Here is a 16022-nt window from a genome sequence, read left to right on the forward strand (position 1 = left end):
ATTTATCTAATATTAATAATAATGAATTAAAATAAAATTACATCAACTAAAATACTTTTTATTAGAATTTAATATAAAATATTATTAAATTTTATTATTTTAATATTCAATAACAATAAATTCTATTTTAAAAAATCTATTTATATTAATTAATAATAATAAAGTAAAAAAAATATATAAAATTATTATATTTTATAATAAAACCATAGTATCATTAATAAAGAGAGAGAGAAAGGGTAATAGTAATAAAATAATTTTAATAAATGTGTGGGCAAGGAGAGGAATGAGATTTCTAAATTTGAGGTGAGTTCACAATTTGATTGCATTCCTAGCACCTGTGTTAACACGGAATGAAAAATTTATTCTCAATTCTCATTTTCCGAAAGTAAATAGGACATAACTATTAAAACATATATATATATATCCTAAAAAATAGATTTGAATATTGTATTAATTAGTTGAGCTAAACTTCTTCGTTTATAAGTAGTTTTGTAAATAATTAGAGGATGAAGTGGCACACACTCAAATTCTTTTTAAGAAATAAATTTCAATATGGCACAAAATACAATGAAAAGTCTCATAGATCCCCGAAACACATTATTGAAAACCAAATGATCTTGAACAGCTCTTTCAAAAAAGAAAGAAAAAGAAAAGAAAAAAGACACAGTGACTCGAGAAGTACGTCCAATAAAGCAACCCCAGTGAATGGATTTTAAAAGGCCAAAGAGTTCAATTCCTTGATTAAAGCATCCAGATCAGAATCTGACGATCCATTTTCTGCCACTAAGTTAGAATTTCACAAGAGGAAGTTTCACACAGAAGGTATGATGTTTATATTTCACTGTATTATGATGGCACTCAAAGGCTCTATTTATATAAAAGTATATCCTAAGTGTAGAAGAAAAAGAATCTAAACTTTAACAAAAATATTGTAACAAAAATGCACAATAATAGATATTCTTGTTTTGACTATGACGTGGTGTGTGGCTTCAACTTCCTTGCTGAAGTTACGTTAACATCCCCCCGCAAACGAGCGGGTAGGTCAAGCACTTCGAGTTTGGATCGTAGTAGGTGGAACTGAGAGTGAGTGAGTGGTTTAGTCAGGCAATCGGCTAGTTGATCAGCAGATGGTACATAACGAACTTCAAGAGCACCGCGTAACACGTGATCCCGAACAAAGTGGACATCTATTTCAATGTGCTTGGTCCGAGCGTGGAAGACTGGATTAGTTGCTAGAGCACCAGCACTGATATTGTCACACCAAATAATGGGCGGAGAACTAACGTTGACACCAAGTTCACCAAGGAGTTGTCGCAGACAAATAATTTCAGCGGAAGCATGAGCAAGAGCACGATATTCGGACTCAGTACTGGAGCGAGCAACAGCCGTTTGTTTCTTCGACGACCACGAGACAAGAGTGTTTCCAAAGAAAACACAATAAGCAGCAATTGATTTGCGATCATCAATGTTTGATGCTCAGTCTGCATCAGAATAAGCTGTGAGAGAGACCGTGTCACTTGGTTGAATGTGGAGGCCCATGTGTTTTGTACCACTTAAGTAGCGTAACACCCGCTTCACAGCTTGCCAATGTATGTCGGTGGGCTGTTTGAGAAATTGACTCAGGTGATTAACAATATACGCGATGTCTGGCCGAGTGTTGGTAAGATATTGAAGGGCACCAAGAGTGCTTCTGTATAGAAAGGGATCACTTATGGGCTCTCCATCAGAAATTGACAAGTGTTTGCCAATACAGTGGGGGAGGGGGCTGGCTTTAAGCCCTCCATATCCAGGCGACGCAACACGTCATCTATGTATTTTGCCTGAGTTAAAAGAACTCCGGAAGGGAGATGAGTGACCTGGAGGCCAAGAAAATAACTGAGCAAGCCAAGATCTTTCAACGCAAAAGTTTTATCTAGTGTGGCAACAAGACTGTCTATGAGAGCAACATTATTTCCAGTGACAATGACATCATCGACATAGACCAGAAGGAGGATGATGGATGGACCGCGGTGATATATGAACAAAGATGTGTCTGATCTACTGTTGGTGAAGCCCCAAGAAAGCAAGGCAGATTTGAGAGTGACATTCCAAGCTCGAGGAGCTTGTTTGAGGCCATAAAGTACTTTATGTAGTTTGCAGATATAATTCGGATATCTGGGATCGGCATATCCTGGAGGTTGAGACATATAGACATCTTCATCTAACTTGCCGTTGAGAAAGGCATTGTTGAAGTCAAGTTGTCGTAGTTTCTAGCCTCGAGATACAGCTAATGACAGAACAACTCGGATAGTGGAGGCTTTGACCACAGGACTGAAGGTTTCAAAAAAGTCAATACCGGGACTTTGATGAAAGCCTTTGACCACCAACCGTGCCTTGTGGCGTTGAATCGAGCCATCAAAATTGCGTTTGATGCGGAAAACCCATTTACACCCAACTACATTGACTGAACCAGTAGGAGGGACGAGGGTCCAAGTCTGATTTTGCATAAGAGCATTATACTCCAAATCCATCGCTGATTTCCAGATGGGAGTAGCAAGAGCAACCTTAATAGTTGTGGGTTCTGTTACCGACCAATCAGTGGGAGTGGAGGATAGGAGCACCTTGGACTTGAATATTCCAGCTTTCCCTCTTGTAATCATAGGGTGGATAGACTGAAATGGTGGGGGAGGCTGAGGTGCGATAGAGCTTTCAACCGCTGAGGTAGTTTCCGGTACAGGAATAAAGAGAGAAGGTAAAGGGGACGAGGTTGGTATATTTAGGTCAGATGCTTCAGGTGTGGGTGGTGGAGATAGAGGGAAAGATGGTGGATTGGAGGGGGTGGAGAACGCATGTTGGTCAGCTGAAATCGTACTAGGGAGCTGGTGGGATGGGCTAGAAATAGGAGATGTGAGGTTGGAGAGGTTGTTGGGGCCTGGGATCTAGGAGGCTGAGAGTTATGGGTGATAGACAAATTTGATGGGCATGGGTGAGGGGTGTTGGATGGTGGGTGAGTAGTAGGTTCAAGAGTAGGCAGGCTACCGAACCACGTGTGTAGGTTTGGAGCAGCGGTGGAATGAGATAAAGAATTGTCAGACACAGTGGATTGTTGAAGGCCAAATCCAGAAGCAAATGGATAATCACCTTCATTGAATTGAACATGTCGTGAGATGAAGACTCTTCCTGATGAGCTGAGACATTTATGACCCTTATGAGCTGGACTTGGACCAAGATAAACACACTTGTTAGTTCGAAATTGAAACTTATGAGTATGGTAAGGGCGTAAAAAGGGATAGCATGCACACCCAAATATTCTCAACTCGGAGACGTTAAGACTTCGTTGTATCAATAACTCCATTGGAGACTTACCATTAAGCAGAGGGGAAGGAAGACCATTGATTAATAAGGTTGATGTGAGGAAGGCCTCCCACCAAAAACTTAGAGGCATGGAAGCTTGAGCGAGCAAAGTGAGACCGGTCTCAACAATATGGCGATGTTTACGCTCAGCTCGACCATTTTGCGCAGAAGTGTACGGGCACGAAAATCTGGATTGTATCCCCAACTGATGGCATAACTGATGGACTCGTTTATATTCTCCTCCATTGTCAGACTGTAACATTTTAATATGGCTGCCAAATTGAGTCTTGATCATAGTAGTAAAATGATTAAATGCTGAAAGTGTGTCACTCTTTAACTTCAAAGGATAAATCCATACAAATCGGCTATAGTCATCAAGAAAATGAACACAGTATCTATACCCATCAGATGACATAACAGGTGCAGGTCCCCATAGATCAGTATGCACTAACATGAATGGAGCAGTAGATTGTGAACTAGATAGAGGGAAAGGCAGACCATGAGATTTACCATATTTGCATGCTTCACAAAAGTTGACATTATCATGAACTTTCAAGGGCAGATTACAACGTTTAATTAAACTTCTAAAAACTTGAGAAGACGGATGTCCAAGTCGACGATGCCAAACGTCCTTGGATACCACAACATTTATACTACTGAATGATTTGGGAAGAGACACAGAACAAATAGTTTTATTAGCAGCCAACTCCAAGCCACAGTCAACTGGAGTCGAAGTACTCTCAATGACTACTCCAACAGTATTGAGGCGGTAAAGTCCATCCTTAAGAGCCCCTTTCACCACCACCTTGCCCGAACGTATATCCTTTACAAGACAAGAATCAGCATGAAATTCAAGGTATACGTTATTGTCTTTAGCGAGTTTAGACACGCTAACTAGATTTTTAGCTATGTTAGGTACGCACAACACATTTTCAAGCATGACCAACCCACCGTCAGAAACTAAACAGGATTTGCCAACATGAGATATTTTTAATTTATCGCCATTACCTACTGTAACTCTTTCCATACCTCCATATTCAGTAGGTTGAACCATACTATTGTAGTCGGCGGTGACATGATTTGAAGCACCACTATCCACATACCAATTCGGGTCTATCACTGTTTCTGGATTGGCCAAAAAAGGATTGTTATTTTGGGTTGCTGTGAAGGCATAAGATGTACCTTGTCCAGAGTTGTTGTTAACCCCCTGGTTAGAGTCGCCATTGAAGTTTTTACCCTGGCTTTGTGTATTGTTCCTGTACTCCTTATCAAATCGATGGTAGCACGTTAGTGCTGAATGTCCAGGTTTACCACACACCTGACAAATTTGCCGACTATTGTTGTTGTTCCACCGTCCTCTACCTCGATTTCGACCACCCCCCGATTGTTGTTGAATGGTGGCCGAGAGTTTTGATTTTGACGTTGGTTTCCACCACTTACACTTCTGCTACTATTAGCCATATTCACAGAAACAGAGTTGTTAAAAGATACTGTATTTTTATGAGAATTCTGAAGTTCTAACCTCTTCTCAAATACCAACAATTCGGCTTGCATTTCAGGCCACGAAATGCCTCGTTTTCCTTGGATCGTTGCTACCACAGGATTATACTCTTCATCTAATCCCAGCAAAACTTGAGAAATCAAAGATCGAGTGGGTACGGGGCTTCCAGCTTGACCCAAATTGTCTGCATGAGACTTCATAACACGCAAAAAATCAGTCATTTTAAGAGAACCTTTTCGAGTTTGTTGAAATACCTGACGGAGATAATCTTCTTCCGCCTGAGACTGTACTCCAAAGAGTTCTTGTATGGCAGCCCATAAATCACAAGCATTTTCGTACCCCATCACCTGTGTTGCAACTTCTGGAGTCATAGAGTTGTACAACCAACCAAGAAGTAGCTGGTCGGTAGTTACCCATGACTCATATAGTGGATTGACGGCTGCTTCTGTTGCTATAGAGGAACTCGATGGTGCAGATATGTTCGTTTGGCTTGTTTCCATATTACCAATCGACTGTTGCACAAACATGGGCGGGCATGGGTGCTCGCCGGAGAGGTGTCTCTCTAGTTTGTAACTTCGTAATATGGGTAAGGCTAGGTTTTTCTACAACAAGTAATTGGTTCTATCTAGCTTTATTGTGGTGATTTGGTTAAGCAATTGATTGAGTGGTGGGCTGCTAAAGGTGGGGTGGGTAGAGGTGTTGGAGGAGGCGTTGGCCATTACAGCTCTGATACCAAGTTAGAATTTCACAAGAGGAAGTTTCACACAGAAGGTATGATGTTTATATTTCACTGTATTATGATGGCACTCAAAGTCTCTATTTATACAAGTATATCCTAAGTTTAGAAGAAAAAGAATCTAAACTTTAACAAAAATATTGTAACAAAAATGCACAATAATAGATATTCTTGTTTTGACTGACGTGCTGTGTGGCTTCAACTTCCTTGCTGAAGTTACGTTAACACACTGCTCTCCTCGCCTTCTCTGCAAATTCTCTGGCTCTGTTTCTTATCTCTTCTCCTTCTTCCCCCGCCATTATTCTTCCAATCGCCTTCTCCACAGCTTCCCTTCCAATGAAATCTCCCACCTCGTCCACCCATTTCTGAACCCCAACAGAAACTCCAGTTTTCAGGACCTGGGTCACCAGCCTCTCGTTGAAAAACTGCTCGGCCGAGACCGGCAATGTCACCATTTGAACGCCGGCGGTCACTCCTTCAAGTGTCGAATTCCACCCGCAGTGGGTCACGAACCCACCCACCGCCGGGTGATCAAGAATCAGTACCTGCGGCGCCCACCCTCTTATGATCACCCCTCTCCCTTCAATCCTCTCTTCGAATCCTTCTGGCAACCAATTTTCGTCCTCTTTTCCTCTCCTCACAACCCATATGAACGTATGCCCAGAAGCTTCGAGCCCAATTGCGATCTCCTTCAGCTGATCGGAGTTGAATTTAGCCAGGCTTCCAAAGCAAACATACACAACCGAATTGGGTTTCTTCGAATCGAGCCATTTCAAGCATTCGTGCTCGTCAATGGCGGATTCCCTCCCTCTGTGGGCTTTTTCTTGGGTTTCCTTATTGCATAAAGAAAGTGGGCCAATATGCCACGCCTTTCTTCCCAACACGTTCCTGTAGCAATCTGCATACTCTGCCTCCAATTCGTAAAAACTGTTCACAACCACCCCATAACACTCCGATTCCGACTCTTTAACCCAGTTAAAAAAAACGCTAAAATCAGATTTGAGATTTTTGCGCATGAATTCCGGGATTAGGATTCTTGAGAACTTGATGTCTCCGGGGAGATGAGGGATGAGAAAAGGCTCTGTGTCGGATGAAACATGGTTGTAAGGCTCGTGAATTCTCATGAACTCAGAAGAAGAGAGGGAGAAAAAGCTGGTGCCGTGGAAAATCAGCCTGGGGATGCCAAATTTGGAAGCGACATCGTTGGTCCAGGGGGAAGAACATATCAGAGACAAGGCAATCGGGTCGGTGCTGCAGCAGAGCCTCCTCCAAAGGGACTTGAAGTAAGCCGCCGGTGGCGAAGAATTTGGGGAGCAAATCAGGGGTGGGAATGGAGTCGGCATTTTCACAGTCATCTGGTAGGCCAGCTTCTGCAGAGGGGAATTTGAGGATCAGAAGCTGAATCTGAGAATGGGAATTGGGAATTGATTTGGAAATGGAGATGGAATTGAGAGGGGTGGTGACGATGGTGATCTTGACGCCGCGAGATGCGAAGAGCTTGGCCATGTCGACCATGGGGATGATGTGGCCGTGAGCCATGAATGGGAACAAGAACATGTGCAGCTGACGATCATTTTCGCTACCCATTACTGAAGAAATTGAAATTAAAGAAGAGAAAGAGTTGCAGATGAAGAAGATTGAAGCTTTGGCGAAGAATTTATAATGGATGATTTCGAAATGGGGAAGGGAAAGAGTAATGGAATTCTTCGGAGTACTAAAATAATGTTCTTTGGAAGCTTCATATTTTTCAAAGCTTTTACTCGTGGTCTCTCTCGATAATTGCTTTTAGGTATTAAATAATATAAGACATTTCCATGTATATATGAGTTTGATAGGACTCTTAAATATTTACAATTCTGTCATATGAGGAGTACGTTATTTATAATATAAAATGGGGAGGTAACGACTACGTAGAGATTAGACTATCTGTTCCGATACCATCTTGCGTAGACTCAAATACAGGACCATCCGATATCATCTTAAAGATGATTAAATGACCATTCAACCAAAAAACTTAAGTTTGTAGGTTTGGGTAAATTTAATTCATATATTAGATATCTAATACACGCAATTTCTATTTTTTTTAATTCAAGGAAAAAATTCGATCTTAGATCGATAATATATCTTTCCTCAAATTGATAATCAGATTCGAAATTGACGATTGAATGGAGATTATTAAAATAATAACTAAAATATAATGATTGGTTAAAAAATTAGAACACTAAAAAGTAAATTGAAATGGACGAGTATCACATGCTCATCCTTATTGACTTTCCCTCTCTCTATATATTTCCTCTTTTAGTTCCATTTTCTATATCTATCAAACAATTCATCTATTTTAGTCCTAATTTCTCTTACTCTCTAGTAATCCGCCCAAACCACATTCTTTATCTATAACATTGCATCTAAATAGCCATTGCCCTTCTCAATAAGTTATCTTTTAAAAAATATACATATTTCAGACTTAAAGTTTGTGTGTCGTATTTGATCTTATATCTACTTCAACTCACTTTCGCACTTACATCATTAGAATTCAATATCAATCTAACTAATTTTTGTTCAAATTTTATCAAATGAAGTACTTGTTAACAATTGTCAACCGGAATTAATGATAAGGATTAAAGATAGACTAGATTTAAACAATACTCGAGTATGGAGAAGGGGAAGAAATTTATAATGTGACTCAAAGAATACGTGTTAGGCTATAATTGGACTTTATTAATTAAGTTGCAATTAATAACATTTAAATTTACTTGTTTCTCACCGACCATGACCCAAAATCACTCATCTTTCTCATCAACTAACCAATCCATTGTCTATGAGTTACTTAATTTTAAAAAAATATACATATCTCAAGAAAATGTTTTAAAATATTTGAGTGATTTGATTATCCAACAACCATACAGTTCGTAGTATATAAATATTGTTGGAGTTGTAAGATATGCAAACAAAATTACATATTTGTTAGAGAAAAGAGTAATCCATGAATATATAGACAAGGACAATCATCTCAATTAATATGAGATATTGTTTATAAAACCAAAAGTGAAACCACGAAGGTTATGCCTGTTAGGAAGGAAAGAAATCTTACGATGGTTTATAATAGGCATGAGTTACTCCTCTCGTTGTCAATTAATTTTGAGATGGAATCTCATGAATATTAATATGGTTTTAGAGTCAAAACGTTCAAACGAGCAACCGGTATAACCGATAACAAACAAGAAAAATAAGTTCGAATATTCTTGCCCATCTTATTTATCTCTCTTACATTAAGAACATTTTGGTGCGGCGGCGTGGTTTTTGTCTCTGATTAGGTGGATGCGAGGTTCGCGAACGGCGGCGCTGGGTGAGTGGTGTTGGTCGGAGGCTGTATTGGGGAAGAGGAGAGAACCAAAACTTCGCGGGAGGAGGGAAGAAGGGAAGAGAGTGGGGGAAAGTGGGGGAGAGAGAAATACATTAAAAAGTAATATGAACTAATAATAAAGTAGAATTAAATAATTGTTGAATTAAATAGAAAAATGTATTATTTTATAATAAAATTATATAAACTAATAAAATTGTACAAATTTTTTTAGAAGAAAAGTTATTAGTAGTATGAATAAACAAAGTAGTAAAATAAATAAATTATTATTATTTTATGAGATCTATTGATAAATAATAGGTAAATAGTAAAAGTTGTAAAATGACGATGGAAAAATCATGGGTCTGGTCGAAGAAGGAATGAAAATGTAATTAATGAAATTGTAGGAAAATAATAAGATAACCAGTTTTTAAAAGAATTGATGTTAGTATTTAAGTAATAAAAAACTCAAAAAAAGAATAAAGATAAAAGGAGAATAAAAGGCCCTGCCCGCCCAAGAAGGGGTTTCTTCTGAATATATTTATAAAAAAAAACTAAAAAAAAAAACGAAGAAATTAAAATAATTTCTCAAATTTCAAATAACGTTTAAAGTTATTTCTTATTCCAAACTTCTACGTTTGCTATTATTTAATTCTGTTTTGTCTGTTTTGTAAGCAGCCCTTAATTATATTCCCTTACATTTTTTTTTCGTTTGAATTATTGTAAATACTTTTTAATAATTGTATGATTGAAAGTACTTTTTAATTTTTAATCTTTCTTATTCCCTTGCATTTTTTTAAAACTATATTCCCTCACATTTTTCTGCCCCTTTTACATAAAAAATACTTTCTTACACTTTTTTCTTTTTAATGAAACATTTACCAAATTCTCATTAAAATAAAAAAAAGCAAAACAAAACAAAAAGCACTCTGATACAAATGATTTGATAATGCATCGACCAGTCGGCTGATTCAATTTGATTTTTTATTTTGTTAAGTGTCACGGAAAAACATGTTTAAAAAATTCGAAAAATGCCATTTGTTTGCCAAAGACGCAAATTTGACCTTTTTTTTCTCTCAAAGTTTTTTCTTTTCATTGTTTGTTACCGATTTTTCAAAATATGATTTTTTATCAAACCTATTCCAAAAATATATTATTAATCAAACTATTTCTAAGAATAATGCTTGGAAAATAGGTGGTCGAAAAGACGACCTATGAACAGTCAACAAAACTACAGATTTGGCGCCAATGTCTTATTCTTATTATTATTAACACCGATAATAATAATAATACGATAATCTTATTTTAAACTTTATACTTATCTACTCATTAATATTATTATAATAATTCAATATTTTTTAATACTGTGTGTGTCAACGGTTGAGAGGCGTGAGATTATATATGGTTATACATCGCACATTGTCGTGGCAGGAGATGTGTGCTTTCGTCCCTCTGGTATGGGTAGCACGCCGAACTCGAAACTTGCCTACGATAGGCGACAGGGCCCAAAACCGCAAGCGACGACGTCACTTGCCAATTGTCAAGGGCGTACATCTTCGCCAAGCGACGTATCGCACGATGCTCCCCTACCACTATAACCTCGTCTTTCCTAGTCGGCCGCCAGAGTTGGACCCTCACCATCAAAGTAAGTGAAAACCTGTCACTAATACTTAAAGGTGTCTTTTCCTATTTTCTACTCCGATCACTGCTTTGAGGTCGGAAGTTATTAGGCAGGATACCGCACCGACGTCGAGTTTTCTGATTCTAGGCTCATTTACTTTCAGACAAAACTACTCGTCCGAAGGACAAAATTCACCGTCAACAAATACTATTATAATTATTTAATAAGGTGATAATAATAATAATAAAACTAAAAATTAATTGTTTTAATAATTTAAAGTTAATAATAATAATAATATCAAAACAAAACAAAAAAAGCACACAATAAAATTCAAACTAAGGTCCACTTGGTCTAGGCGCTTACCCAATGCACGAAGAGATAGTCATGTGCTTTTTTATGTTATATAATATTGTAAAGTATTTATTTTCTTTAAAGTAACAATGTTGTCTCTTGGATGTACGATAAAAAATACACGTCTAGTTGAAAGACTAGTTTGTTTTGATTTTTTTAAAAAATCAGGTCGTTTCTTGAAGAGACGATCTATGAATGCCACTTCATAGATTTTCTCTTTAAGAGACAACCATATATTTTTCAAGTATTATTCAAATTTGGCTAATGATATATTTTTCGAATAAATTAAAAAAACATTATTAAGAAAAACAGTCGTGTTTATTAGCATCGGGAAGCTCCAAATTGCAATAGTGAAACTTAAGAAAATTTTTAAATATATTTAATGGAATTAGGGAAAGATAAGGATGTGGTGAAAAATGAATTCCCTATTCTTGAAGTGGGTACTTGGTCCTACGAGAATTTTTGTTATACTTAGGCCTTAGACATTAAAAATAAAAATCTAGAGAAATAAAAGGAAACTTTTTAAGAGATAAATAAAAATATTTAGCAAAAGAAAAGTTCTAGTAAAAAATTGAGTGAGAGAAAAGTTACCAGACAAAAAAAAAAAGAAAAAACATTTTAGAGCAAGGGAATAAAATTGAGAGCAAAAGACTTGTTAGAGAAACCAAGAAAAAGAAAAATTACAGTGAGAAAAAATTGAAAGTGACAAATTTAGATAAATAAAAGTTAGAGATATATTTGCAAGATAAATATAGAAAGAAAAAAAATATATAAATTGTAAAATTTTATGGAGAGATAAATGAGAGTGATGTGTTTGAAAAAAAAAAAAAATATATATATATATAGATGGAAATTTTAGAGAGAAAAGATATAATAGTAAATAGTGGACATGAAAATTCTAGTCAGTGATAAATTTTTTAGAGATAAATTTAGGCATGAAAAATTTAGAGTGAGAAATAAATTTATTAGAGATAAATATCCAAAAGAATAAAAAAAATCAGAGAAAAATAAGAATTTCAAGAACATTTAAAAAAACAGAAAAAAATTGTATTGATTATAAAAAGACTTTATTTTTCAAAAACTAAAAATAAAAAAACATAAAACATAAGATGATGACATTATTTTTTTTTTGTTTTAAAATTTAGACCAAATTACATTTGTAAATATTACTTAATTCTCGAATAATTTCTTCTTTTTAAAAAAATCAATTACATCTCTAATTATCTTTAATTTCTATCCGGAGCAATTGCAAATATGACAAAAATATTTAGTAAAATAGCAACCACATCTAGTTTTTTAGAATATAGCATTTTTTTCAACAAAAAACGAAGGTCAAATTTTAAAATTACAACTTTAACCTGCAATATATCTAATATACATTTGTAATATATGTGCAATATATCTAACTATTGATATGTGCTTATGATATACCATTGATATAATAATGATAATAATTGATCTACTTCTAATATAGCTATGATATCTACTGAACTTCTAATATGACTTACCACTGATATACGTATGATAACCATTGATTTACCATATCGATACAACATTTATATATCTATGATATATACTTGATATGTCTCTAATTTACCATTAATGTACCAATGATACAACTTCTTATATATGATTATATGATCTATACTAATATAACATTAATATATATATATATTTGATATATATTTAATATGCTTCTAATTTATAACTGATATACCTCTAATATAATCATGATATCTACTAATATAATTATGATACCTATGTGTTGATATAATACTATTATATCCAGTTTACATACGAAAATTTTTAAAGTTGGTGTGAATTATTTTTATTATCCACCACAATTACCTTGATATTAGTTAGAAAGTATGAGACGACATCTAGTGGAAAAATTTTGAGAGATGGAAAATTTTAGTCACTTGTTCATTTCTATAATTTAAAATGGAAGGATGAGAAATATTATATTGAAAGTACTAAAGGCAAAATATATAATTGAACCTAAAATTTGTAAACTAAATGGAACGACATGTATTATTGAAATCAACAAGAATTGTTAGTTGAAGTTACCAATGAGTCAAAGATGTAAGGATTTATTAATATTATAGGGAAGTGGAGGGTGTTAACTTAATGTAAGCAATTGCGTCATCATTTGTATATTTGCATAATCTTGTGGCATTTTGAATTCATTCCATATGATTTGAATCATATGATTAGAAGATTTTATAGATTATTTAGATTCGTCGATGATTTTAGTGTTTAAAAATATCTATATAATATAGAGTTTGAAAAAATTGATTCTAACGCAATTTGAATCACACAAGTTCAAATTAAAAAGTTATAGTCAAAACAAGATTGAGAAGAAAAATCAGTCGTCGATGATGGTGTGGAACTGTAGACCTAGTATAATTTGACACGTGACATTTTGTCAATATGGAGACAACATGAAATTTAAACAAACACCTTTTTGATCGTGGAGAATAATGTGGTGCTCGACAGACGTATTTTGATGATATCAGGACTAACGTGGCAGATGGCGTAGCGCTCCATGGATATTTTTGCTCACATGGGAGTGACATGTTCATATGACATAGACGAATCACAACTTGACACATGGCGGCTGGTCGATGCATGGTGTGGGTATATTAATAATAATTTCAAATTATCTTTCTAGTCTACGTGGCCATGTTTATTTTTTCTAATCTATGGCATAAGTAAGATTTTAAATATCGATGTCGATAGAAATGTCGAATCTCAATTTCATGGAAGTATCGATCAAATGTCAATGTCAACGAATATTTGATACTCTGAACATAAGAGACAGATTTAATTGTTTTCCCTTAAATGTTGAGGGAAGAAAAACAAATTAACACACGATGACCTGCTATAAATTAGTCAGTTTAAAATCACTCATAAAACGTTGACACATGTAATTATATTTGTTCATGAGTTCGAATTCTAATCCTAAAAACCACTCATAAAATAGACTTAAATAGTCCCTAAAAAGTCAATCAGTCTGATTGACTACATTAGTTGAAAATAAATCTAAAAGGCCACAGATTTCAACTCCTTGATCAAAGCATCAAGATTCAAGAACGAAGATCCACCTTCCCCAACCGCCCTCCTCGCCATCTCTGCAACTTCTGTGGCTCTGTTTCTGATCTCTTCTCCTTCTTCTCCCTCCATTATTCTCCTTATCGCCCTCTCCACAGCTTCCCTTCCCATGAAATCTCCCACAATCGCCACCCATCTCTGAACCCCAACGCCCACCCCTGTTCTCAGCACCTGCGTCACCAATTTCTCGTTGTAAAACTGCTCCGCCCCCACCGGCCACGTCACCATCGGAACACCCGCCGCCACCCCTTCCAGCGTCGAGTTCCACCCGCAGTGGCTCACGAATCCCCCCACCGCCGGGTGGTCAAGAATCAGAACCTGCGGCGCCCACCCTCTTATGATCAGCCCCTTCCCTTCAATCCTCTCCTCAAATCCTTCCGGTAACCAATTTCCGTCTTCTCCTTCTTCTTCTTCTTTCCCTTTCCTCACGACCCATATGAACGCTTTCTCAGAAGCTTCGAGCCCGGCTGCAATCTCCTTCAGCTGAGCAGAGTTGAATTTGGCCAAGCTTCCAAAGCAAACATACACGACCGAATTGGGTTTCTGCGAATCGAGCCATTTCAAGCACTCGTGCTCGTCAATGGCGGATTCTCTCCCTCTCTGCACTTTTTCTTGATTATTGCACAAAGAAAGTGGGCCAATTGGCCACGCCTTTCGCCCCAGCACATCCCTGTAGCAATCAGCATACTCTGCCTCCAGCTCGTAGAAACTGTTCACAACAACCCCAAAACAGTCCGATTCCGACTCCTTAACTTTGGTGATAAATTTGCTGAATTCGGATTGGGTATTTTCGCGAATGAATTGTGGGATTTGCATTTTGGTCATCTTAATATCTCCGGGAAGATAAGGAATGAGAAATGGCTCTGTTTCGGAGGAGACATGGTTGTGCGGCTCGTGAATTCTCATGAACTCCGAAGCACAAAGAGAGAAACAACTGGTACCGTGGAAAATCAGCCTGGGGATGCGAAATTTGGAAGCGACGTCGTTGGTCCAGGGGAAGAACATGTCAGAGACGAGGCAATCGGGGCGGTGCTGCAGCAGAGCCTCCTCCAAAGGGGCTTGAAGTAACGCGGCGGCGGCGAAGAATTTGGGGAGCAAATCAGGGGTGGGAATGGAGTCGGCATTTTCACAGTCATCTGGTAGGCCAGCTTCTGCAGAGGGGAATTTGAGGATCAGAAGCTGAATCTGAGAATGGGAATTGGGAATTGATTTGGAAATGGAGATGGAATTGAGAGGGGTGGTGACGATGGTGATCTTGACGCCGCGAGATGCGAAGAGCTTGGCCATGTCGACCATGGGGATGATGTGGCCGTGAGCCATGAATGGGAACAAGAACATGTGCAGCTGACTATCATTTTCGCTACCCATTACTGAAGAAATTGAAATTAAAGAAGAGAGAGAGTTGCAGATGAAGAAGATTGAAGTTTTGGCAAAGAGTTTATAATGGATGATTTCGAAATGGGAAGGGAAAGACGAATGGAATTCTTCGGAGTCTTAAAATAATGTTCTTTGAAGCTTCCTATTTTTTAAAGCTTTTGATCGTCCAAGTTTTAAATATGGACGTCTGTGCAAACGTAGGTGTCAATTTTGTGAAAATAAATATTTTTGTAAAAATTGAAAAGATTAAAAAATTGTAAAAAGTATTTAAATTAACAAATAAATATTTATATTTCTAAATTATTTAAGAATAATTAATATTAATATTATGTATCTATTATTGATATTTTTCTATATTTTATCGATTTTCTTATACTGTAATGGAAATGTCCATTTATCCCTCGTATCGATGTCAAACTCATAAAAACATGGATATGTCGATGGAAATGTCGACGTGTGAGGATAAATAAATATTTCCATATTATTTAAAAGAAATCGACAAAATATTAAATATATAAAAAAATATCATTAATATTGACATAATATTAATAATTTTAAATTATTTAAAACAATTGAAATATCTTTTACAATTTTTTTTATATTTTTATAAGATTTTTAGGAATATCCATAAAAATATAGGAATATCCATAAA

General features: G+C 36.4%; 1 protein-coding gene and 1 pseudogene across 1 annotated transcript; both read right to left on the reverse strand.

Annotated features, from left to right (window-relative positions):
* Positions 1-569: 569 nt before the first annotated feature.
* Positions 570-7386, reverse strand: LOC148211674 (scopoletin glucosyltransferase-like; annotated as a pseudogene).
* Positions 7387-13637: 6251 nt separating this feature from the next.
* On the reverse strand, positions 13638-15556 carry LOC111022712 (scopoletin glucosyltransferase-like). Its single transcript, XM_088122797.1, has one exon. It carries the CDS (start codon positions 15359-15361, stop codon positions 13925-13927), a length of 1437 nt encoding a protein of 478 aa, XP_087978923.1. The 5' UTR covers positions 15362-15556; the 3' UTR covers positions 13638-13924.
* Between the last annotated feature and the right edge of the window lie 466 nt (positions 15557-16022).

Source organism: Momordica charantia, assembly GCF_013281855.1.
Source record: "Momordica charantia cultivar OHB3-1 chromosome 4 unlocalized genomic scaffold, Mcharantia_2.0 BLBB01000004.1, whole genome shotgun sequence".
In the NCBI taxonomy this organism is placed as follows: domain Eukaryota; kingdom Viridiplantae; phylum Streptophyta; class Magnoliopsida; order Cucurbitales; family Cucurbitaceae; genus Momordica; species Momordica charantia.